At 42.0% G+C, this 25,327-nt stretch overlaps 1 protein-coding gene across 2 annotated transcripts in view; it reads right to left on the bottom strand.

The window, feature by feature from the left end:
• Positions 1 to 478: 478 nt before the first annotated feature.
• Positions 479 to 25,327, bottom strand: part of BCL2L13 (BCL2 like 13) — a 40,865-nt gene continuing 16,016 nt past the window's right edge. Inside the window, exons 4-7 of one of the 2 annotated variants that reach the window (XM_075712323.1) lie at positions 25,022 to 25,178; positions 21,636 to 21,705; positions 15,806 to 15,949; positions 479 to 2,414 (exon numbers count right to left, since the gene is read on the bottom strand). In XM_075712323.1, the coding sequence (XP_075568438.1) occupies positions 1,602 to 2,414; positions 15,806 to 15,949; positions 21,636 to 21,705; positions 25,022 to 25,178 (1,184 nt within the window). In that variant the 3' untranslated portion in view covers positions 479 to 1,601. Of the gene's footprint in view, positions 2,415 to 15,805; positions 15,950 to 21,635; positions 21,726 to 25,021; positions 25,179 to 25,327 lie in introns of those variants that run through there. The other variant, XM_075712333.1, reaches the window with a different exon arrangement.

Here is a 25,327-nt window from a genome sequence, read left to right as displayed (position 1 = left end):
TCTCAGATCGCTTAAGAACAGGCTCATTAGGAGACGTACTCTAGATAAGGTTATTTAGAAATAAAGTACCTTGTCATTGTGCTTCATGAAGAGTAAGCTTCCTGTAAGCTCCCTTTTCGATTTTTACATTACCCTGAGTTCCCTTTCACCTACCTCCACCTGGTCTAAGCCACAGTGCCAGCACGAACCCGCAGAGCTGCGTCAGCAGTTTTGCCTGGAAAGCCCGAGGTCTTGCCCACAGAGCTGCTGTACGGACGAGGACAGACACAGAAACACGCACTGAAAGAGGAACACTTGTGGTTGGATCCAACACAACTAATGCGTATAGCAATACTTAAAAGGTTTCTATTCACACATATTTGAAGCGTTGTGACTGCAGGAAGAGGGATTTACTTTTTGCTAAAGTAACTTTCTCATTTGCGAACCTGTAAGTTTAGCTACTTACAGATTCAGAGTGGCAAAAGAAATTGCACAGAACAACACGCTGGGTCAGGTCAGGAACAGGCAGATAGAGGAGATGTTTAATGCTGTTTTGCTCAGCTACTACAATCCATTGCCGTATGTATCTGGGATTCTGTCACAGCCAAGACCAAGTTAGGACTAAATACACTCCGTCCTTAACCTGGGAAAGATGATGCAGACTGCAGCGTGACACAGGACAGCAGAGCATTTAACCTTGGAATTGCACAGGAGGCATCGGCCTCACTTCCATGTAGTTTTGCTGTATCTTTGCTGAATATACCCTGGTATCAGAGCACTGATCAGAACGGCACCATGGCCAGCATGAATTTGCACCTCTGGTAACTCAAGGCTGGCAGTAAAGGGGGCCGGGCAGGAGCGGAGCAAATGGGTTCTCAAACCAGCGAACGGCAGCGTCCCTCCCACCCTGCGGGGCAGCCGAAGCCGCAGCTCTCCCCCAGGAACACCAGGATGCTCAGAGATAATACAGCTATAGAGGCAGCATCTTTACAGGATGGGGCTCCAGTAAATGTTAGGGGCCAAAACCGGTGTGAGCAAAGAGGTAAGAATAAGCACTCTCCCACTGGGGCTTAGGAGGAACCTGGGAGGTTACGAGGAGCAGTGCTGTACCTGAGAGGAAGCCGAGACAAAAGGGAGACCAGCCTCTCGCTACAGGACTTGGGGCGGCTAACGTTTGTTAGGGAGGGCTCGGGGCGCAACGGGAAGTGACAAGACAGCGCAGCTGCAATAGCGGTCAGTCTGAGAAGCCAAAAACTCCAGGGGCTGGCAGCAGCTGGCTCTCCCCTTCCCCTGGGGATTCTCCGTTCCAGTTCCTAGAGTACGAGCACCCCTTTCTTCAGCACCTGCGCTTAAGTTCTTAAATTTGCAGAATTTATTTTTTGTTTTTCTTTTTTTAAAAATACCCCTGTACTTTAATCACGAAAAACCAGTCCCCGCCCCAATTCTACTAAAAACATGATTGTCCGTAGCTGGAGGCTTATTGAACAACCTCACCCCATCACCATTAAGTTACTCAAATGTCCAATTAAACAGCAGGCAGCTCAACCTTTAGGTAACACAACTACAAAAATTGGATCGTGCTCTCTTCTCTCTCCCCCCTCCTCCTCCTCAAGAGAGCTCCGTTACTTTTTTCTAAGCGCCAGCGCTACTCCGACTGCTACAGCTAATATAGCTACTGCAGCAGCCCCACCGTACAGCAATATAGATTTCCCTTCTGGCAATAAGATAGGCTTCTCCTCTGCAGCGGAGGATTTCTCTTCTATTTCTTCCAAACGGCCCTCTTTCCCCACTTTTTTTTCCCCTGGAAGCAGTATTTTCTCAGGTTCTGGTGCAGCCTTTTCTTCTGAAGGGGCTAACTTTGGGACAGGTTTACTTAATACAGGGATTTCAGGTTCAACAAGCTCTTCAGCCACTTTTCCCTTCTCCTCCTGTTTTGTACGCAGAAGTGCAGAGGGATGTGCTTTTTCAACAGCAGCAATTTCAGCTTGAGGTTTGACTTCCTGTAAAGAAGCAGGGGTTTCTGGAAACGCTGCCTGCGTTGTCTCTGCAGCGACGGCGGACACTGCTGCTTCCTCAATCCCCTCCGGTATCTCTTCCTTCTCCACGTGAACAATATCTGAGTTGGAAGAGTTGTTCTCACTCCTTTCTTCAGCCCCTCCGTTGCTGTCCAGGCTTTTGACTTCTTCAGGATCCATGGCCACTTGCTGCCAGGACTCGGGTCCCAGGGAGACTGGCAGGCTCTCCGTGTGCCAGCTCTGACTCGCTGACAGGGAGACGGGCAGGCTCTCCGACTGCCACGACGTGGTCACTGTGGGGGACTCCGGGGGGCTCACCTGTCCCGAGTTGTCGCTGGTCAGGATGTAGATGTCATTACTGTCCTCTGCGATGAGCCCGGAGTACTCTTCCTCTTCGGATTCCAAAGTGAAGACCGTCCCCTATGAACGAAAAGGAGGACACAACACGTGAGCGATGGCTTCAGCATTACCTCCCCTGTACAGGAAGGAACAGGACACCTGGAAACTTAGTGGGGCTGGAGGAAAGACGAGAGGGCCTCTGCAGGAGCAGCAGTTGCCTGACCCACATTTCGGAAGAGATTACAAAACCCAGCTGGCATCTCTAAAGAATGGAACCGCTTATAAGAGCTTTGCTGGGAGCTCCTCCTTTCCCTGACGTTACTGCATCGCCGAGTACACCACCGAAACATACCATGTGGGCATTATTAACCAGAGAACAAGATACCTAAGTCTGAAACCAAACTAAAAGAAAACAAAGAAAGCAAACACAAGTACATGAGCCCAGCTGAATACCACTCCCTTCTCCGTTTTGTGCAGGTGCTCTGTATTTCTTGTCCGTTTTCATCTCACAGTGTTTCTCTTCCGTTAATTTTATCACATTTCCAGTGCTATCTGAAGCCTGTATTTCTACTTTGTACCAACAAGCTGGAATCTACAGTAATGCTAGTGTTTTACTACAAACACATTTAGCTATTCTGAAATGAGTTCACTTTCCAAGACTGTCATCCTGACTTTGGCTACACAACTGAAGTTAAAACAAACAACCGAGCACAGACATCCAAAGACACTGAGAGGGTTTGCTTGGTTTCGTTTAGCTAGGAAAAACCTGTAGGCATCCAAAAATTTTGACAGTGGGCTCCAGTTAGAGAAACTGCAAGTGTAAAATACTGACTGATTCCCTCCTTATAGAAAGAACAGCATTGTTGATCCTAGTCATGCATGGACTGCTGAGTGTGTAACACAGAAGAGATTTGCTTCAAGGGGAAAGAGGAAAAAAAATTAAGTGCAGAAAAAGAACCTAAGATGGGTGTGTTACCAGGAATGCAAAAACAAGAGCTAGGAGCAGAGAGGGACCTCAAAGTTTGCTATGCCATACAACAGAAGCCTGTGAAACCGTTAACAAAGATTCAATTACTTTCTTGCTGTCGTGGTTTAGCCCCAGTCAGCAACTAAGCACCACGCAGCCGCTCACTCACTCCCCCTACCCCGATGGGATGGGGGAGAGAATTGGAGGAGTAAGAGTGAGAAACACTCCTGGGTTGAGATAAGAACAGGTTAATAATTGAAATCAAGTAAAATAGTAATAATATAATAATGATAATAACAATATACAAAGCAAGTGATGCACAATGCAACTGCTCACCACCCACCGACCGATACCCAGACAGCTCCTGAGCAGCGATCGCTGCTCCCTGGCCAACCCCCCCAGTTTATATACTGAGCATGACATCATATGGTATGGAATAGCCCTTTGGGCAGTTTGGATCAACTATTCTGGCTGTGCCCCCTCCCAGTTTCTTGTGCACCTAGCAGAGCATGGGAAGCTGAAAAGTCCTTGACTAGCATAAGCAGTACTTAGCAACAACTAAAACCATCAGTGTGTTATCAACATTCTTCTCCTACTAAATCCAAAACACAGCACTATGCCTGCTACTAGGAAGAAAATCAACTCTATCTGAGCCGAAACCAGGACACTTGCTCTTAACAAAAATTGTTTGAACATTTTATTAAGTACCGCAGTGCTGGGAGTCCCTTCTTTGCAAATTCCTTGTTCAATTATCAAGCTTTCCTGTGCAGTCCCATCATAACATGAAAAAGATTTTAAAATCCATTTGTTCTCTTTCTCCCTGCTCCCTTCCACACACAATAGTTCTAAAGCACCCCAAACAGCTGTCCCCCTCTTTTTTAAACCCTTCCAAAAACCTGTGAATTTGGGGGTTGGTTCTGCTGCAGTCTCCTACCAATGGTTTCCTATTCCAAGGCACCCTCCTTGGTTATTCCACAACTTTTTATGGATCCACGCAGCAGTCTGTGTCAGGAACTGATCCAAGTTAAAAACAAACACATTCTTTATTTTGCTGAGTTGTTTTTAACCCTGATCAGTGTCCAGTCTGGCCCACTGAGATGCCCTAGTGTGTGAGTGCGACCAGGGGTGGAGCAAGGCCAGCAGCTGCACGTGCTTGTGCTGATGCCAAAAGAGCCGAATCGATACTCGTGCCCTGCTTAGAGATCAGAAGGAAAATGCATTTCAGCTTGAGTAACTCCCAGTTATCACTTAGTTCCTAATATGCAAGGAGCTCAGGGCTTACAAGTCAATGGTTTCTAACTCTGAGTAGGCATACTCGCAGAGCTCGTAGCGCCTGGGCCAGCAGCAATGCAGTTTTCTCTCACGGAAGCACAAGAGGCCCAGACTCTCCACAGATGAGACACCAAACACACTGCGGCTCCTCACTTCCCTAGAAGGGAGAAGGATCTACACACACACACAAAAAAAAAACCCCACCAAATAAACAAAAAGCAAGTTGGCAGGGGAGACAGCACAAACACTGCTGGTCGCTGGCAGTAGCTGCAGTGAGAGCAAGTAAAGCAGGAATGGACCCCTGGCAAAAGCACTAAACTGGCACTTGAGAGAACTGTGCAACTTACAGCAGTAGCACTTTAATCTTTCACGGTGGAAATTATTACCGTATCAATAAACTTTGTGACAAGGGCTCAGTGGAGCCTGAGTTGAGTATGGGAGTGAGGTTTCTCTATCCACTCCCCCAAAACACCTTGCCATTTTGCAAAACTTGATGGACCCAGACAGTAATAGGCATTATTTAGGATACATGATTAATACTCCTGGAGACTTTTGTACAACGGTGGAGGCTGCAGTACAGGAGGGCACTGGGAATGTAAGGATTTTGTAATGTATTTTGGCAGGGGTGGGATGTAAATCTTATCTTCTCAGCCCATGGAATTTTGGAAGATATTTGTGCATAAGCAAAGGAATCTTGAACACTTCAAAAGGAACCTTTATTCATAAATGTCTTTAAATTCCTTGGAAGTGGGAAATGTCATCCAGCTCAGTAACACATTCAGAAACTCTAAAGAGAAATGATGCACAGAGTTCCTCAGGGGAAGGGTTAAAAGCGATCAAGCTGTTCACTAACCACTTAAGGATCACCACGAAGTCTTGATTCAGAATGAAATAAAAATTAGTAAAGCATTACATTTGTGAAAATGTTCAGACACCACACGCACGCCAACAAACCCAAAGCAAGTTCTGCTCTGCGAGCAGCGACTGAGAATTCAAGACTCCCGTACCCTCTTGAAAGTCCTGTTTCACTAGAACTGAATTTTTTTTGAAATGCAGCTCAGGCCATTAAAGCAAAATGGAGCTCTACGACCTAGGAGGAAGCAACCAGCATTCCAAAGTAAGGGCAATGGAAAAGAAAAGCCAAGAAACTTAAGTAAAGGCAGAGGTTACCAGGTCCGAAGAGACCAAATACTGAGCAGTGTGGGCCAGCGCTGCTCCGCAGCACGTGAGGAGAGGACTCTACAGGCAGCGCCGACCTGTCCTGTTCCAGCAGATGCTCAGAGGAGCGCAGCAGTGAGTCGGTCACCGTGGTTCGCTTCCACTGCCCTGTGCTGAGGGTGGAGAGGCAGCCCACTGCCCAGACACTCTGAGATCGTGCACTTGCTCCTTTGATCATCGGGATTTTCTCTGGATGTTGATTAAGTAGGAAATATTCTCACTGTAATATAAGCTACTAACAGACAGATCATAGCAATTGTTTTATTGCCACAGGCAATACAGACTCAGAACAATGGCAATTAAACAACAAAATAACTAGGGGTAAAACCAGCAATCTCATGAACCTCTCTCTATACTACCCTCCTCTCTGCTCAGCTCTGCCCTTTCACAAATCAGAATGAGTTTATTTCCCATCCGCAGCACATCACAACAAACCAGACTACGTCCGTGATCTGACACTAGCAAAAAGAACAGGGACACACTCAACTGCTAACAGCTCTTCTCTTAACATACCACTGGAAGCGCACCCGCGCTGCTGTGACTGGTTCAACGTGAAGCACATAAAAAAAAATTCCAAAACCACACCATGCTTCTACAGGCTTGTGAAACTCCGGCAATTGTAGCAAACTACTTTTCAGTAACAAACTCAAAAAAAGCACCAACTAGGGCCATATTCAGATGGCCTAACTTGCCCTGAAGGCCCATCCTGTACAATGGCAAAAGCCAAGCGCCTTTGAGCAGTGACTCAGCAGCCCATGGCAGGGAGGAGGGAGCCACCTATGGTCAATGGGGACAATCGGGTGCAGAGACTGCGGCGACGTTTAAGTCATCCTGATACTTCTCAATACATATTCCTCCAACCTCTGCTTCTGCTCTATTCCTGATCCACAAGTCTTAACTTCTCCCTTTCCTCTCATACGGAAAATCAAAGCTGTTCTTTAGAGGGAACCCACAGATTTTCCAACCTAAACGATTCTATGATTTCACCATGATAAAAACGAACAAGTAATATAGACAAAGGACCACCGCAGCTACTGCGTGGGCTGGTAGGTGGCCAGGCCCAGCAAAATATCTTAGCTCAGTATCATGTAACACTAGATCTTCAGCAGGTTAACAAACATGAAGGGGAGGCAACATTGACATACACGGATCGGGCATTAGTTATTCTAGTTATTCCCACATATCAGGGCATTTTTTAAAGGCCGTGTGCTTTGCTGGAGCACTTTCACTGGAGATACACTTCTCACCAAATACAGGTAAGGTCTGGACATATGCTGGAGGTAACGTGCAGGATACACTGCTTCGGAGAGGGTAAGGAAATGAAGGGATGGTAATACGGCAAACATGGGCAATCCTCAACGTTTCAAATACACGTACCAACTACACACCCACCCTGCCTTCAGGAGAAGGGAGGGCCTAAGAGGCTCAAGCATTTTATTGTTCCTTTTCCCACGCAGACCGCACTGACCTCCAAAGTTATCAGTCGCTGGCTCCCTATAAATCAGAGCCTTATAAAGCCTGGCTGATTCCTTTCTGTCTTTACAGACAATTTAACTTCCGTGTCAGTGCCTCGGGGACACAACTCTCCAAGCTTGAAGAGACAGATCGCCCAAGGTTGAGAAACCTGGGGGAAAGCTAACACACCGAGTGTCAATGGGTAATTTCACTACTTCTTCATTAAATCTTATGAAGTTTGAATTGAAAAGCCAGACAGTAATAGGCATTATTTGGGATACATGATTAATACTTCTTGAGCTGAATTAAGAGTTAATTCAGAAAGTCAAGAGGATAAAGCTAGGATTTTGTGCTGATTCGGTTGAGGTTTGCACGTTTTTTGTTGTTTGGGGTTTGTTTGTTTTTTTTTCTTTTAAAGCAGCTGCAATAAAAACTGAATGACATTTAGGACAATTCTCTTGATTCATCTACAGCTGTGACCCAGAAGCAAAGCTCCCACAGACAGATTAATTCAGGACAAGATGGAACACGAGGAAGGATTTTTAATAACCTGAGACCTTATATAAACCCTACTCTGTGTTCAAAAAACGTGTAGACGTGGCGCTTTGGGACATGGTTTAGTAGGCATGGTGGTGTTGGGTTGACAGTTGGACTGATGATCTTAGAGGTCCCTTCCAACCTTAATGATCCTAGCTTTACTTTCATTAAAAATTAATCCAGCCACCAAGCCAGGAAACATGAAATTAATTATTACTCTACCCTTAACTGGTTTAGCGGTGGACTTGGTAGTGTTAGGTTAATGATTGGACTGGATGATCTTCAAGGTCTATCTATTCTACGATTCTATGATTCTACTCTTTAGATTAAATGGTAAGTAAGGAATGTAAGTAACTATTTCTTTACCTGCTGTTTATTGTGAACTGCTCCAGACCAGAACAATCAGAGTTTCTCTTTTTCAAATTTGGGATGGGAGACTTGCAAACGTGAAGTGCTTCTCCTCATCCAGCATACTTACAGAACCACGTCGTGTACGTATGTCTACAGAAGCAAGAGTAAGACCCTCACCGCAGCACCCTGCCACTCCTGATCCCAACCACTGGCACTTGAGAGAAGAGCTGGCACAAGTTATGATGAGGAGGAGAACTGGATAGTTCCCTTCTTGGCTAGAACACAACAAGGATGGTCCACAGCACGAGGCAGTCTTGAGGAGAAGATCAACTTAATTCTGTCGAGGTGGCATTTGCAGACCTCAAAAAGGAGCTCCAGAAGTCAATCACTGTCTTCAACCTATGGGGTGTGACTTGTAGAAATTTTCCACGAGACTTTTACAAGTGACAGAAAGCACTTTTAACAAATGTGCTAGACTAGCCATCAGGATAGGTTACAGCCATTATGCTACCAGGTAGGCAACACCAGACAGCTGTAAACTGGTAACAAAATAATGAAAAAAATATCTGAAAGCTCCTCCAATAAGTTGAACCCATCAGCTTGGATTCAGCTGTAGTCCTGTCAGTAATCTGAACTTTGCTGAAAATCACTCTCAGCTGTGGGTTCAGAACACTGCCAACCTTTAACATACAGTAGGAAATTGCTACTTAAAAACACCTGTCAAGTTTCAATTATGGTTTACAGAGAGCAAACATTAAAAAAAAAAAAAAAAAAGACTTGTAACCTGACTCTCATGATGACTATACTATTTTTCATAATTTTCTAACAGGTCTGTTATTAATTGTATACAAACAAGCTGACTTACTAACTATAGTAGCTATTTTTGCTAAACAGCAAAAACTTTAACTACACCTAAGAAAAAACCCATCCTTATTCACCAGAATAATAATTTCAGCCTGATTTATGTAAAGCTGCTTCTGATGGAAACATATATTCAAATCAAAATTCTGAATGTCTCAAAGATAAAAGTAACTTTTTTTCCCCCTACAAAAATAGTAGGAACAGTAGTACACACTGAATCTGTAATGGAGATGTTATTAGATAATGAATGGAAAGAGATCGCCATTAAGGTGTCCAACAGAGCATTTACTGCATCTTAGAGAAGACTTTGAAAGCCCTGCCGTTTAAGCTCAGAAGACCAGACACATGCAAATAGATTATGTGTAACTGCTGTGGATGCTGTGTGTATTCTCCTAGGGGTTGGTTTAGTTTTAAGTGTTCTGAAAAGCTTGACTGGTCTCTCTGGTACAGTTCTTAGAGAAGTATAAGCAGGCAGATGACAGGTTCACGAGAAGAGTGATGTGGATAGGCAACTGACGCAAAACTCATCTCCAAAGATGCTAAGAAGCCCCCAGAAAAGCTATACAGCCCAGCAAGCCACCCATATATCCCAGATCTTGATTTTGTCCAGTAGAAGCAAAAATTCTGTATACAGGTCAGAGAGGAGTGCCACCTTGCAGGAAAATACATCTATGTTCCCTGAATTTTTTTTTTTCCTCCCTGAAACTAAATAGATGCACATAAAGTCCCCAACAAAAGGAGTGGCTTGAGATACAGGAAGAAATGCTGGGCAGAACGCGAATGTTCCAGAAGAGCAATCTTTACCATGATAAAAAATTCAAAACACTCAACACAGCTAGGAAGTTTCTAGGCAAGAGTATTGAGTTTATCTTGTAACGTAACCTGTCACAGAGAGAAATGAGGTTCAGTCATTACTTTCCTGACAACCAACAGCGTCACAGCGACAATATGAGTACTAGGAACCCATCAAATGCGTTCGTGCTTAAAATCTGCTGTCTGAAAAAATGAAAGGCGAGGAGTGATGAACTGGTCTGTGTCTGGGGATCCCAAGGGAATTCCCTCTGGGGAAATAAACAAATTTTCCCACAATAACAGCTTTCCCCAGGGCTGGGAACGCGCTTGTCATGGTTTCTAGCTACAACAGAGGAGCAGCCGTGCGCTGGTGAAGTGCCGCCTGCGCCGAGGGCTGAGCAGGCGAAGGCTGTGCCCACAGACAGCGGCTGGGGTCGGGACAGCTTCGCTCCCACCCATGCCGACCGGGCTGCGGTTCCATCCGCCCTGCGCCTCTGTCCGCAGCCCCGCCATGCCATGCCTCTTTAGACCCTCGCCGAAGTCAGACCTGACAGCGTCACCCTGCTAATCCTTCAGAGAAATGGATTATAAAAGAGGCAGCTGACAACACCCAGATCTACAATACATGAAAAAAAAATTCACCTTTGTGAAACTGTCAAGATAGGTGGAGCCAAGAAAAACAGAGCAGAGTCCACAAACAGGACTGTGCTTTTTAAGGGAGGGGGGGTGGTGGAGGAGGAAAAAAGGTTGTGTGAACCAAATCAAAGCACACCGATATTGCAGCCACTGCTCTCATCCCTTCAAGGAACGCTCTGGCTAGAACAGCCTGCAGAAATGATCCTATTCCTTCCCCTGCCCTCCAACATAACCTCTACTGCCTGCAGAGAGTCAACACCAAAGCAACACCCTTTAAGTTTTCAGTCTTATCAGTTTAAATTGAAGTAAATTCAGTTATTTAGAGACCACTTCTTCAGACAGACCAATTTGAAGCTGTTGGAAGGGAAAAAAGGAGATTGAGTTGCTCCTTGATCATTTAAGTTCCTTCTCCTTCAGCCACAGTGCCTAAAAATTGAAAAATCTATTACTGTACCGAAGAAGTTACATACAAATAAAAGTGGACGTTTCACTGCAGTGTTCCATGATACAAGTGTAAAGTAGAATTATTTTGAAAGGAAAACTCCTTTCTTCCCTAGCTAGGTTGCCCTTTCTCATACCTGTACCACATTAACCTTACTTATCTCTCCTTCAGTGGAGCATGTCTCTCTATTTCTGCATTGTCATTCTCGAGGCAGACACCTGGACTGCTGCAGGAGATTTTAATCTCCAGTAGCGCAAGCTGGCTGTCTCGCTTCCCCAGGACGACAAGTGTCTCTTTACTCTTCTCCTCCAGATTGTTAACAGCCTAGTACACAGATTATTCAATCACCAGCAGCAAAGAAAATGTCAAAACCAGCAGAAAAGCCCAAGACAAAACACTGGAAACAGAGAACAGCTCTTCTAAGGCTGAGATATGAAACTGTAAACACTACACGTCTGAAGCAAATTTACTTTTACTCTCTGCAACATGGGCAAATAACTAGTTAAATTCAAATCTGAACATGAGACAAGACCCCTGGGAAGGCAGAGACAATTTCAGCTATGGGTCACAAATACAAATACCAGCCTCTAACTGAGAGAACAAAGGTTATTAACTGAATACCACTAAACACCAATTGCATGTACTTATTTCACCCCTTTCAAACAAGTGAAAAGCAGATAGGCTTGTAACATGAATGTGAATCTGAGGGGACAAAAAAAAGCAGCTAGCTTCCAAGTAATCCTATACTTTTTTCCTCCTTATATAGACATTCCCAGACTATTTCAACATAGATGAAATCTAACCATGGAAAACAGCATCTGCAGAGCTTGCGAAGAAATAAATTATTTGGGAGGAGGGGTGGGAAAGGAAGAGGAAAAAAATCCTTACCAAGTGACTGGACTTACTGTGCCCTTTTTCAGGAGACCAAGAATTGCTTCTGATGCAGCAGCATTCAGCCCTGGAGAAGTCGGAGCAAAAAGGGAGAGGGAGGTACCAGGAGGGAAGGGAGGGGAGAGGAGGAGGAGAAGGGAGGGGAGAGGAGGAAAGGGGAGGGGAGAGCATGTACACTGCATGTCTGTTTGTTGAGCCTGACATTGCTTTCCAGAAAGAGAAGAATGAAGCTACTGCTAAATCAGGCTGGGAATTGGTTTGCGATGGTTCAAGACAATAAGGGAACGAGATCGTAGTATGACCATTTGAGTTCAAAACAGAGAGTCAGGACTAAGAAATGTGTGTCCCCACATGCGTCTATTTAGAGAATCTGGAATGCTAAACATGCTTTTTGCTCCAAAACAGAGATCATACTAAAACAAAGTCAAGCAGGGTAGATGTAAGAGCTGCAGCCAAACCTGTCACTGCAATTAGTGAAAGAGGGAGGCTGTCCAGAAGAAAGCAAGATTTCCTTAGAATCATAGAATCATAGAATCGTTTAGGTTGGAAAAGACCTTTAAGATCATCCAGTCCAACCATTAACCTAACACTACAAGTCTACTTTAAACCAATCAAGGGTAGACTAGACTAAACCATGTCCCCAAGTGCCACATCTACCCGTTTTTTGAACACTTCCAGGGATGGTGACTCCACCACCTCTCTGGGCAGCCTGTTCCAATTCTTGACCACCCTCTCCGTAAAGAAATTTTTCCTAATTTCCAACCTAAACCTCCCCTGGCACAGCTTGAGCCCATTTCCTCTTGTCCTATCGCTAACTACATGGGAGAAGAGACCTTGCTTTCCTACAGTCCTCCAAACTCAGCTGGTATCTACCTACAAATCTAAGAGATTGTAAACTAGATGGAGTAGTCATTTCATCTCTTCATTCATGTTTATGTTGCCAGCTGCATCCAAACACACAATATGCAGTGCACTGCAAACATTCCTACTTGGAAGACTTTCACCCTAAAGCAGTAAAACAGACCAAGGGGAAGGAGAACAGTGTTCACAATGGCCAGAATCACAGTATCAAAATATTGCCTGCACTTCAACGTAAAAATGTGCCAGCCATTCTCTCACCAACCAACCAACCATTACATCCCAGTCCCACCCTACCAGGAAAAGTTAGCTGAATTACAATTTTAGTGCTTGAAGGGAGAATGGGAGGGGAACACTCATTGTTTCAACACACCATCCCATCACCGTATCTCTGCAGGACTGGGACGAAAAATCAAAAAGCGACTTCTCATCTCAGAGGCTCTACCTCCAGTATCCCAATTTTCCCATTCCTCACAAGCCACACCAATTCCTTGAAAGCTACTGAATAGCTATTCAATTTATCAACCTTTATTCCTTTGAGCTAGCAATTTTGCTTCTACTTAACTGTTGTTCACCATGCTCAATCAGATGCTTTCCTGGACCTACAAGCCCCCTAAGCCCACAAAACAACCTGAAGTCTTGCACACATGCAGAACCTCGGGAACATTTCCAGCTGCATCGTGGCTGCGCAGCATGATGCAGCAAGCGGTCCCACTGGATGACACAGCTCTGTAGAATTCTGACTCCACAGGTCCGCAGTGGGGCATAGGGAGGGCTCAGCTGACCCCTTACCTTCGAATGGCTACTTCCCTCCTGGCAAAGGTTGACTTTAATCCAAAATTTGAGGAAGATTCCAAATTACGTGGTGGCAAGGGAAGAGACAGCATCAGAGACACTACAGAATTCTTCAGGTCTGCCCCTGAAAAGCTGACTCCTGTGAAGCTCTCCTCTGCTCCTGATCCACGGAAAAATGGACAGGCTGTTCTGGTATCTTCTCCATTTTAAGTAAGCTCTTAGCAGCTGTAGGAAAGACCTATCTTCACACTGCTCCAGAATAACGCAAGAATTGAACCTCTTACTGCCACAGCAACATAATTCACTGGAGACTCCCAGGTTTCTACATTGCCCTTATGGCTCTAGCAAAGTATTACTGACAACTGGGTCCAGCACACAGAGCCCATGGCAGATGCTTATCTTAAAAAATGCAAAACACTTGCGTGACAGCTAACAGCCTGCCAGGCAGCTCTTCCCTGGCCCTTCTCAGAAACACAAACTCTCCCACTCCTACCCCACACCCCGCTCCCAGCACTGCCATCCCCAGAACACCACCCCACAGACTTGGAACAAACTGTGAAGCATGCCAACATTTTCCTTACAGAAAAAAAAAAAAAAAACCAGTAAAACCATATATTCCCTTCCTCCACATAAAGCCACAAGCCCAGCAGGTCCCCAACCCCATCCCCAGAGCAACTCACAAAGGGTTAGTGCAGCTACATTAATTCGGCTGGAAAGGATTTTCATCACCTTGTCTCTTTTCCTCGCCTCTTCTGCTGTTTCAAAAATAGCTCTGGCTTGTTTGCTGTACCGCTTATGTCAGTCTGATTTTATGCCTGACTGGATGTATACAGACAAGCTCGTAGCCCGTTAAACACTGACTACCCAGATCCGTACATACATGCACAGCCACACAAACACAAAGCACAGCCCCCTCCCTTGGAGGCCATGCTGGAAAGCTGCTTGTTTTCAGAGGCTTTGTGCTGTATTAAGTATGTTTATGGCAGGCCTCAAATAGGGGCTAGAGAACAGACCACAGACTTTTCTGAGGTTAAAAAAAAAAGGCAGAAAAGCAAAACAGCACTAACATCCATCTGTCTTAAAGCTGCAAGTATGGACCTTCCCTGTGATGAAAACAGTTTGAAATGTGAGTGCATTTATCAAATGACCTGAGGTCATTTGGCTGCATGCTGTTAGTGTTTCTGTCCATTAAAGACAAACAATCCCTCCCGAAGGCTTTGAAAACTATTATCCACAATTGCTGGGAAAGGAAAGGATATAGGAAGGTGCAGATGTGCAGAAATTCTGGAGCAAACTACTCTTAAAATAACTTCAGGTAAATTCCTGAATATAAGAAGCTGTCTGAATGAGGTCTTTCCTACTAGCACTTTTTAATCACTGGGTTTTCCTGAACAGCTTTTCTTTTTAGAATAAATCAACTTGCTGGAGCCATTTCACTAATCCCAGATTAATTCCATTCAAATCCGGCATCCTTCCCAAACCCAATAATCTAAAGCTCAGCCTCCTTTAGCACAGCTCTATCTTCAAGACCCAGCTCATTGCCTGTGAGCTGCCTCTGTGATGTGTTCTTAAATGAAACTTTCTCAGCATGCCGTGACTTAGGAACATTGGTTACCATGAATTGAAGATTTCCACATGGAAATGCAGCACAAAGAAATCTTGATTGCTCATTCTATCCATGTTCCTATATAGCTATAAAATCCAATATGCATTAACTATTTTATCATTTATTATAAAAATAAATTTGTACCTACTGACATTTCTGTACGAAGTGCTCCCCAATTACTTCCCTGCTAAAAAACCCTCTGAAATTTAGGAGGAAAAAAACCCATATACCATTTCCAGCAGTCACCAGAGTATGAAGATAATATTAAAAAGATAAGCCTCTCAGGCACAGTATCTCTTGTTACGGGTGTTTGCTTCTAAATGCAATTCTGTATGTATATTAACAGGAAAGAACACACAAGCAAAAACTCATCATATAGCAACAAATTAGCATCTTAACACACAGAGTATGAAAACTAGTTGTTATTTGACATCTGAGGACCTCTTCAATTTCAACAGCAATCCAACAAACCAGGCATGCAAAGAACTGGAACAGACTGCCTGGGGAAATTGGGGAGTCCAATCACATAGGTCTTTAATGTCAACATCAGAAATGAATGGGTAAAAGTCAGTTCTGCCTTGGGGCAGAGAGGTGAAATAGGTGACTGCCTAAGATCCCTTTCCAACTCTATGGTCCTGACCTCCTGCTTTTTTTTTGCTTTTTCTGAGGCATTCTTTCTCTCATCTGCTTACTTCTAGCAACCCCTCTTAGCTTTCACTCCTATTAAGACTAGTATCACACTTACAAATAAGCTTTGAACAAAGCATGAAAATCAAACATTGTCTTCTTACCCATCCTCCTTGCTGAATGATATAGTCTGCAGAATAGTCTTCTAGGTATGTCACCCCAAAGTTCACAAGTGCGCTCAATGGTTCCTGGCCCCGTCTGGTTAACTCCATCAGAAATTGTTGTAGCAGAACCAGGGGTACCAAGACCTTCAAAAAACAAGAATTGTGAATAAATACAAGCATCATCAATACTACTGTGCAAGTAAAACAGAAGAATTCATGTGGTCCACAGAAGAGGTCTGAATCTACAAGTCCAAAGATATCAGGGACTATACACTTCATTTTTGTGAAGACACAGGCATAAACAGAATACAATTCAGTAAGAAAGAAGCACTTAATCTGATAAGCAAAACACCAGAGCCTAACCCGAAAGTTTCACAGAAGAGGACTGCAGTGCTTTCTTAAGCCCCATCTTTTTCCAACACAAGATTCAGGTAAAGAAGCAGAACAGGTCCAGAACTTGCTACCCCAGAAGTGGAAAGATGCAACATTATAAATAGTTTGAAGGGATATGCATCCGAGCTGTATTTAAACAGCAAACTCATACACATTCTTGAATAGATACCCTGCACTAGACAGTCTCTTTAGAAGTTCACACTTGGCTTTCAGACAGGACAGAAACAAGTAACTCCTTCCAGCAGCATAACATTACACACATGTTTAAAATGACAAACACAAACCCCTCTCCATGTTAAACTCTCCCTCCTATGCCAAATTTAACACATACAGAATTCCCTCCCTAGTTTCCTACTTTCATTCCTCCTTCCAAACCTTTTGTCTTTAACTGAATGCTCAGCCTTAACCCAAATGTGATTTGCTCTGTAAAATTCAGGACTCTGTGAACTCACCTCCTTTATATTATACAGTTCTAGACACCTCCTTCTGAAATTATGTTTTTGTTTGCCTAAGCAACATGCAGTTGAACTTTTAAACTCTAAATTTATTCTCCTAGAGCACGCAAGTAGCCCTCTGGGAAAAGTTTATATGCAGCACTTTGCCAAGTTCAGGAAACTGGTATGAATTGAAGTCATTAGTATCTGAAAAAGTGCTATTATGGTACAAGAGAAAAATATTTGTAAGTTTTACTGCACCTAGTTTGTGGCAACTGCATTGCACATCTATTCAACTGTGCAAATAAGAACATTGTTTCCCAGCTGCACAAGGTAGATGCAGGCTAATACTACTGCTTAGACTGAACTCCAAATGCCTCCTTCCTTTCCCAGTCTCCTCTTTTTTTTTTCTTTTCTATAAATATCTTCCATTATTATTCCCAGAAATCACACCTTAGGATGCAAAGCTGGAAGAAGATGAATAGGAAAAGTAGGCTGGGTTTGAGATTTGTACTAAATGCATGGAGTCACACTGAGATGGGCCACTAAAAAGAGATGGGGCCTTAAAAATGCCTGTAATCTGATAAATTGAAGATGCTCCAGCTGATTAACAACGGAGGGATCCAATACTATGGCAGACAGGTTATAATACTGTTGTTCTGGGATGAACAGTTAATATTGCAGTCACTTAGCACAAGACAGTGCTTGAATTTTAAAAGCCTTGGGGCTTTTTGAGTTTCTTGTCATTAATCTCAACTCAGAGGCAGAAGAGGTGCAAGCTTACAGTGCACAAACATAAGGAGCAGGTAAAGGTGAGGTAAGTGTCAGAAGAAACTTCAATCTTTTCAGATCAAAGAAAAACAAGCATGCTGTCAAGATGAGGCATCTTTCAGAGGCTTTGGGCACACCCACATAACTCTAAAACAGCATGAACATTGAGATCTCAAAATATTTGACATTTACTTTAAGCTGAAGGCAAGAGAAACAAAGGCAAAAAAAGGCTGCTTAGGAAATAAAGGGAGCTCAAGTGTTGGCATACTGAACATGATTGTTACCATCTTCCTTTACCAACATAAATATCTAATCCATCCACTCCTCCCAAACTTAGCAACCCTCTGCAGGCTGCAGGAGCGAGGGACTGAATTCAAACTCTAATATCCAGTCCCACGCAGGCCAACAAGCACCGCCTGGTTTTCCTTTCCCACTGAAATTACTGACACTTCCACCTTTGAGACCAGTAGGAATAGGAACAGGTTTGCATGATACTGTCCCTAAATTCATGAAAGAAATTACCTTCACAGTACTTCCATAAAGGTTAACAAGAGCTTTCTGTACATAAAGGTAGCTATGTGAATGGTGATGTGATTTAACTAGACCGAAGTAAAAATACAGCCTTAGCAATTCAAAGCAACTGCAATTCCTTCCACCAGTACGCCTGGGAAGGAAGGCTAGGGGCTATTTATATTTTGACTGAAGAAAAGCATACACAGTATTGAGCACAGCATGCCAGAAAATAGTTGGCAGGAGAAAACTTCTAGGGAATCATTAAAAAAACCCTTTACTACCAGAAGATATCTGATTGTGTAAATGAAAGATTTCTGTCAATTATACTACCGTGATCCCATAGTAAAATATGACAAATTTAAAGACATGCAAAAAAAAATCACTACAAAGAAAGTCCAGAGACTTTGAAGACGCTATATCCAAAGTAATTGCCACTTCTGTGTACCCTTTGACTATTTCACCATAAAATTCATCTAATTCTGTACATGATTATTTCTTACATTTTTGTTGTATTATTCTTTGGCTCCATTAATCAGTAAAAAAGGGACATTAAGATGATTGCTAACCTACATACCAGTTCAGCTGACTCTCAGTATTTGTTAGCCTTTTACCTGATGCACAATAGTGGTATTATGTATTTTGGAGTATGTATATAATATTCAATTTTAAGCAAAAAGCATAAATTTTTATTACATTTATTTTACTACAGAAATATAATTTGCCCTAAGTTTGAGATGGTTTGGGTTTTTTTTTTTTGATTAATGAGAGCCTTATTCAAATACAAGGGGAAGATGACTCCTTTTCTTTACAGAATCCAGTATCATGCCTATTATTTTCACATCATAATTTCTGAGAAATACATGAAATAATTTCTTTTCCTAAATTTCTTTTTATTGAGAACCGGCACTTCTAATGTCTGGGGGTAAACCTTGCTCCTGTGGGATGTTAATGGAAGAACTGATATTCCTATGTATTAGTTTACTCTGCAATATTTCCTCATTCAGATCAATGTTCATGTTTTAGTGACTGAAAACATTCCTTTACATCCCATGTGCTAGTCAGTTAACCAAATATCTTCAGCAGTTCAAACATACCATTGCACTCTGGAAAAGATCCACGTTTTTAAATGGAAAAAATAACAGCTATATTTAGAAGTGTCTTCTTTCTCCTCATGCTTGTATAATGAATAGGTTCTTTGAAAGCTGTTATGACTAAAAATTATACCTTCCCAATTGTAAACCAGACAGATCATGCCTTTGTCCACATTCAACCTCCAACCAGCTAGCCAGATAGGTAATCCAGCACCTCCCAGAAGTACATCCGTACCTGTATGCCATGTTTCTCGTACACATAACATCAAAGAAGATTTGCAAAGACTGCTTTGAGTCTGCTTTGTACCACAGAGATACGGGGCCTTTAAGTGATCAGTGTGGCTGAGTGCATCAGACTCAATATATTAAATAGGTGGGGCTTTTATACATACATATGTATAATAATACATACCTACAACAGCAAAGGCTCAGAAATTTAAAGTGAGATTTTACATACTAGTTTATAGGCTACTTAAAGCAAAAAGAACGTCTTGCTGTGCAAGACGCCACTACTGAGCACAACAGATACAGCTTACATGTAACTGAAAACACATTTCACCTACTAGCTTCAGTTGGTTTATTTCTTCTAGTCTGGTTAAAACCACAAGCCTTGATCACACAGAATTCTGTCTGTGGGAAGGTACTTCCACATTTTTTACCCTTTGGCATCTGCCACAGCTACTGTGCATCCTCAATTTCTGCTCCACCCAAGAAATTACAGGATATGTAAAGTCCCTGAGCATATAACAGGGAACGATTTATTATTCTGTTCAGCTGGCTCAGCTAGTTTTAAATTAATTTTCTTCTTATTTAGTCATAAAAGGGAGTAAGCTTCAGTTCTCGCAATATAGTCAATTTAAATAGACACCCTGCAGATTTTCACAAACTTGAGGCCAGCACAGCCTCATTTTGCTGCTGTATGCCTGCTAATTAGACCTAATGCTATGTCTATTTACAGCTAATTTTAAAAATTCTTTTTGTAACAGTTTCTTCTTTAGAGTGAAAATTAAGATAGGTTGAGGTTGGAGGAAAGCTATCTCGATCTCTTCTGTTATAAAATACAATTCTGATTAAGATGATAAAGGAATTTAAAGGAAATGAAACCAACATAAATGTATTCTATTTCCTCAAAACAAGTATTATTAAAGGAACTGCTAGGCATTCCTGAAGCATCAAGCTACCACAAAAACAACACAAACAGATGCTGTATTATTCTACAAAATTTCCATTCTGGTTTGCTTGTGGACTGTAAGTTTTGTAGCAACAAATGCTACACGTAAGCAGAGATGACGACAAAGACATCTTCTGGATGATATTCTCAATCACAAGCTGATGGGGACCAAAACCCACTAGCCAGAGGGGCTGCACAAATGTAGCAGCAATGGAGGCTGAATCATAAAGCCCCAAAGGCGGCTGATCCATCTACCCAGGGCTGCATCTTCAAGAGGTGTGTACCAATAGCATATGGAGACGCAGCAGGCAACTGGCAAGCTCCATCCACCTCCTCCCCTGCCAGCTGAGCCACAAGGACTGGTTTTATGCTTGTTTTTAGTCTTCACCAACTGAAAAGTAAGATGTGCTAGCTTAAGCCACCATCTTGATAATCAGATTTCATGGTTGTTTATACTAAAATGCTATGAATCACAAGATGATAAACTGAAAGCACACACACACCAGTTATAATTGCTGGAGCCATGGGCAGTAACTTGTCAAGCAATGTTTAATAAGCTGCGTTAAAAGTGCCCACACCCTTGCTTAGATGATCAGTTTCTGAAGTAAGCAGGGAAATCTAGTTAAGCAAAAGTATTTCTGAGGAAAAAAAAAAAAAGGAAAGAGGGGGAAAAAAGTTTTCTCGTTCCATTTTAAATTTAAGACTAAATTTGAACACTCAATTTGTGATTAAATTTGCAAATAGTTATTTCATTCTTTCATTCTTTTTCTGATGCCCACTGAACCCATCAGAGAATGATTAAGATGATGAATTTGAATGATTAAGGAAAAATTAATCTGGAAACAGTAATTCTACTCATTCTACATTAAAACTATTATAAGATAGTTCATTTACAGATTTGCATTTTGTTTTAAAAAGAAGCTTCGTATCATTTGAGATAACTACTCCTGAAACCAAGTAGGCACACCATCCTTATGTTTCCTGAACCATTTAAATATTGTGAAGATACCATCGATTTTATTTTCACCATGTTTACCACTTTTTTTTAAATATATTTTGAGCCTGAGATGGAAGCAAAGAAACAGTAGAGAAATACTATGAAAACATCTATCTCAGATTCCATTACCAAACTGCTAAAACAATAAATCTCTCTTGGGAATTTAAAAATGTTTAGTGATTATTGTAAAAAAATAATGTCAAGCAACAACTCTAACTTTTCTTTTTACTATATACAGGAAGATTGACCTAATACTTCCATTATATAACTTCTGACTGAATTACCTAAAACCTACATATTATGTCCACATCTACCATTCTGAGGGAGAAAATTCATACTAAAAACAAGTGGGTTCTTTTTACTCTTGTTCCTCTCTGAAGCATAACTATACCTAGTAAAAAACACTGTGGACATCAAATAAATGTGAGTGATATCAGAGTGAAAGTCACTTATTTGGTACCTTGTTCCATCCACTGGCATGAGCAGCTGTCTCTTGCGTGCGCTCTCGATATTCTTGATATGTCACCGGCCTGCAGAAGTTAAACCAACACTGAAAGTTATAAAAGGAAACAAAAGAACAAGAATAAAATAAAATTCTCAGCTTCCAGAGAACAAAATATTTGCACATGTATTACAGCAAATAATTTTTAAGAGCTAACAAGGTTCGCGTTTCAGGGCATAAAACACCAGCACCAGACAAATCAGGAAGGCATTACCTTCTTCCAGTTACACAGTTTCAAATAATTAAGTGAATTTCATAATAATTTGATAGTCTACAACTTAAAGTACTTTAGATAAGTAGGTTCTCTGATATGCTATCAAAATTTCTAAGCTCTTGCATATAATTTTTATAATCTGAGACTTTAAAGATAAAAAATGCCACTAAGAAATTCACATACGAGATAGAGGTCAATGCAGAGTAAAATTTTTATAAACAATATAGGCTATGAACTGACACAGGCTGCTTGACCACATTATGTTACAGCTGAAGCCTTTATTTGCAAGAAAAGGCACTTTTGATCACAAAACCCCCTTTGTTTCTCAGCAGATACCTCTATTTTAGATTCATCGCATGTCTACTTCTCTGAATTGGGATGATGAAATTCTACTCTTCCATACTCTTTCCTCCAAGATCATATAGTATCTTAGAGTCAGTAACAATAAAGACTTTCATGCCACTTTCAGCAGATGTACTGCTTCAAAAGCAGTTGTCCTAAGCCAGATCGTGACAGAAGGCAAGTTCAGACTTTAGTTTAAGGGAAATAGTGGTAACTGGTATTGGGCAGAAGACTGCTTATTGAACTCCAATAACCTGTCATGATCTAACAGCCTACTGTACCATAAACAGACTTGTTTATATACATATAAGAAGACAGGAAAATATAAGCAAAAGAAGTAAGTATTGCATCAAATAGCACTACTGTAGCAAACATGGGTAAAAGAACAGAGCTAAAGCACACTGGGGAAAACATAATTTGGGTTTGTCATTTTAAGTGCATTCTCTTAACCTCCTTGGTATGTTAGTTCCTTTAAAACGCAAATCCAAGTGAATCAGTGGGATGAGAAGAGCAACAGCTGCAGGAAGGATATTATCAAGAGATTAAACAGTAGCTCTAGTTTGCCTTATAAAAAGGCATGCGTGTCAACACGTGTCACAGGCATTTCAGACTTTATATTTATGTATGCATGTACGTATATAAATAAAAAAAGTACTTAGAATGCAAAAATTTTCCCATAGAAAACACAAGAAGCCTAGAACATGAGGCTACTACTTAATTTACAAAGAGCTCATCTCAGGAACTCTCCAAAAAGAATGAACCGAGAGTGCACCAGTTATGACCCCTCAATGTCAGACAGTCAGCCAATTACCTACAACCTTGCAGACATTTAAACTTAAAATGCTGTTATTTCAATTTGACATTTTAGACACACAAAAAGGATGGGTTGCTAATTTTCCAACTTGTTGCCAGTCTGGTTTTTTAGTGTGTAGTGAGGAATTTACCAAAACCTCAGTTCTCCAGAAGATACTAAGTACAAGTTTTTAAGGCCACATGGGGCAAATGCCTGGCTTGTAAAGGCAGATAAGCTTCTGCCATTGCTGGAGGAACACACTAGCTATCTTTCACCACTTAAGGAGAAACTTGTACCCCACATACTCTTTTCGGTGGGTAAATAGTTGTTAGTTTACACAATACTGCACTTACTTTTTGACCCTATAAAAACTGCATATAGAAGCAGACAGCATATATATTAGTTTCTAAAAGTTAAATGGTGAGTTGACAGAGTGTACTTTTCCCTTGGATGACTCATGGAGAAAGAGACAACCATCTTCATCTGTCTGGTCAGATGTTACATGGCACCTTTGCCGTGAAATCCAGGTCAGAGTCATAAAATCAGGATGTGTTTTGGGTTAGAAGGGACCTTTAAAGATCATGGGCAGGAACATCTTTCACTACATCAGGTTGCCCAAAGCCCCATCCTACCTGACTTTGAACAGTCAGTTTCAAATTATATCGGTCATAAAAAGTCAACCCTTAGTTGTTGACTAGGGAGCTAGTTAAGGAATAGTTGGGCTAGTTAAGGAGTCACAGAATGGTTGAGGTTGGAAGGCACCGCTGGAGAACATCCTGTCCATTATCCCTGCTCAAGCAGGGTGTCCTACAGCAGGCTTCCCAGGACCATGCCCAGACAGCTTTTGAGTATCTTCAAGGATGGAGACTCCACAATCCCCCTGGGCAACCTGTGCCAGTGCTCAGTCACCCTCACAGTAAAAAGGTGTTTCCTGATGTTCAGATGGAATGACCTCCAAATCCGTCATCTTCCAGAAGTCTGCCATAAAGGGTATTACCTTCATAAGGATATGAGAAGCCTCTCCAATGCATGTACGGAAGGCTTAAGCCCCATGCATCAGAACATTTACACTAGGCGCTGATATCTAGGCTTCCAGTACCTTGTTGTTCAAACAGTTCATGAACAGCTATGCAAACTCTGAAAGAGTAGTACTAGAGATTCACAGCTTCTTTTGAGCCATATGATTTAAACCAATCCACAAAACATAGGCTCAGATAGCTATTTGCTAATGCTGCCTTCACAACTGCATTTATGTAACTAACTGTTCCTAAGGTGGCACCTTCCAACTCCAGCTCTCCACAAATACATCTTGGAGGTCACTCAGAACAGCCAGAAGTAGTTCATGTGGATCCATTAAAATCAAGCTGGTAATTTATAATAGAAAAACAAGCAACCACAACAATTTTACCAATTTGCAAAAGCCATTAATCAAGATACTAGCGTGCCAAGTGCAACATGCTATTTAAATAGTAAGCTTAAACTGGCAGGACAGCTCTTAAGGCACCAAGGCTAGCCCAGGGACCCACATTTGCTTCAGATGTGTGCCTGAATGGCGGTCATAAAGCATCTAACTACCGCCCTTTCAGGGAAACTCTCCCACTCATCTTGAGCCAGACTACAAAAAAACCTTCAGCTCTTCTCTTAACTATAAGGTAAAAGAAGTTAATCTGGCTACAGCCCAGCATTTATGAAATTGGCAATGGCAACTGGCAATGCCAGCTGCTAGTTTCACCAGCAACTCAAACTACTTGAATTAGTCTCAGAAGTTCAATGATAAAAGCTTAGAAAAATTTTAGAACTCCCATCACTGCAAAGAGCAAATACCACAAAGAAGTATTTGCACATTACAACACAAAACAAAAAAACCAGCCAGATAAAGGAACATTGAAAAAGAAAGAAATACAATACGAAATGTATTCCTATCTGTACCATTTCAGCAGCAGTCACAATGCAAAAGGAAACACCTTCCCTTTGGAAAAGCAAATGGAAACTCACTTGCTAAGCAAGCTCTGCAGTGCTTTGTGCAGGTGTTCTTTCAGTTCCTGGGACACTTTCTCCCCCAAATGAGCCAGGCAGTCTTCTATTGAGCTCTCTGGATTGGCAGGACTGAACACTGGGGAAGTGTGGCAGTCAAATCCTGTAGTGGTAAATGCTGAGAGAAGAAAGTATACAAAATAAAGTAAAATAGAACATGTAAGAACATCAACAGTCTCAGATTTCTTATCCCACCAGTTAACACAGTTTACATAAAGGATGAAGAAATCACAGCCCTATAGTCAAAGCATGCTATGAATGAATTGG

This window comes from Pelecanus crispus, chromosome 1 (assembly GCF_030463565.1).
Source record: "Pelecanus crispus isolate bPelCri1 chromosome 1, bPelCri1.pri, whole genome shotgun sequence".
Lineage (NCBI taxonomy): Eukaryota > Metazoa > Chordata > Aves > Pelecaniformes > Pelecanidae > Pelecanus > Pelecanus crispus.
The sequence above is the reverse complement of the archived record's forward strand: the minus strand, read 5'-3'. Positions and strand labels throughout refer to the sequence as shown.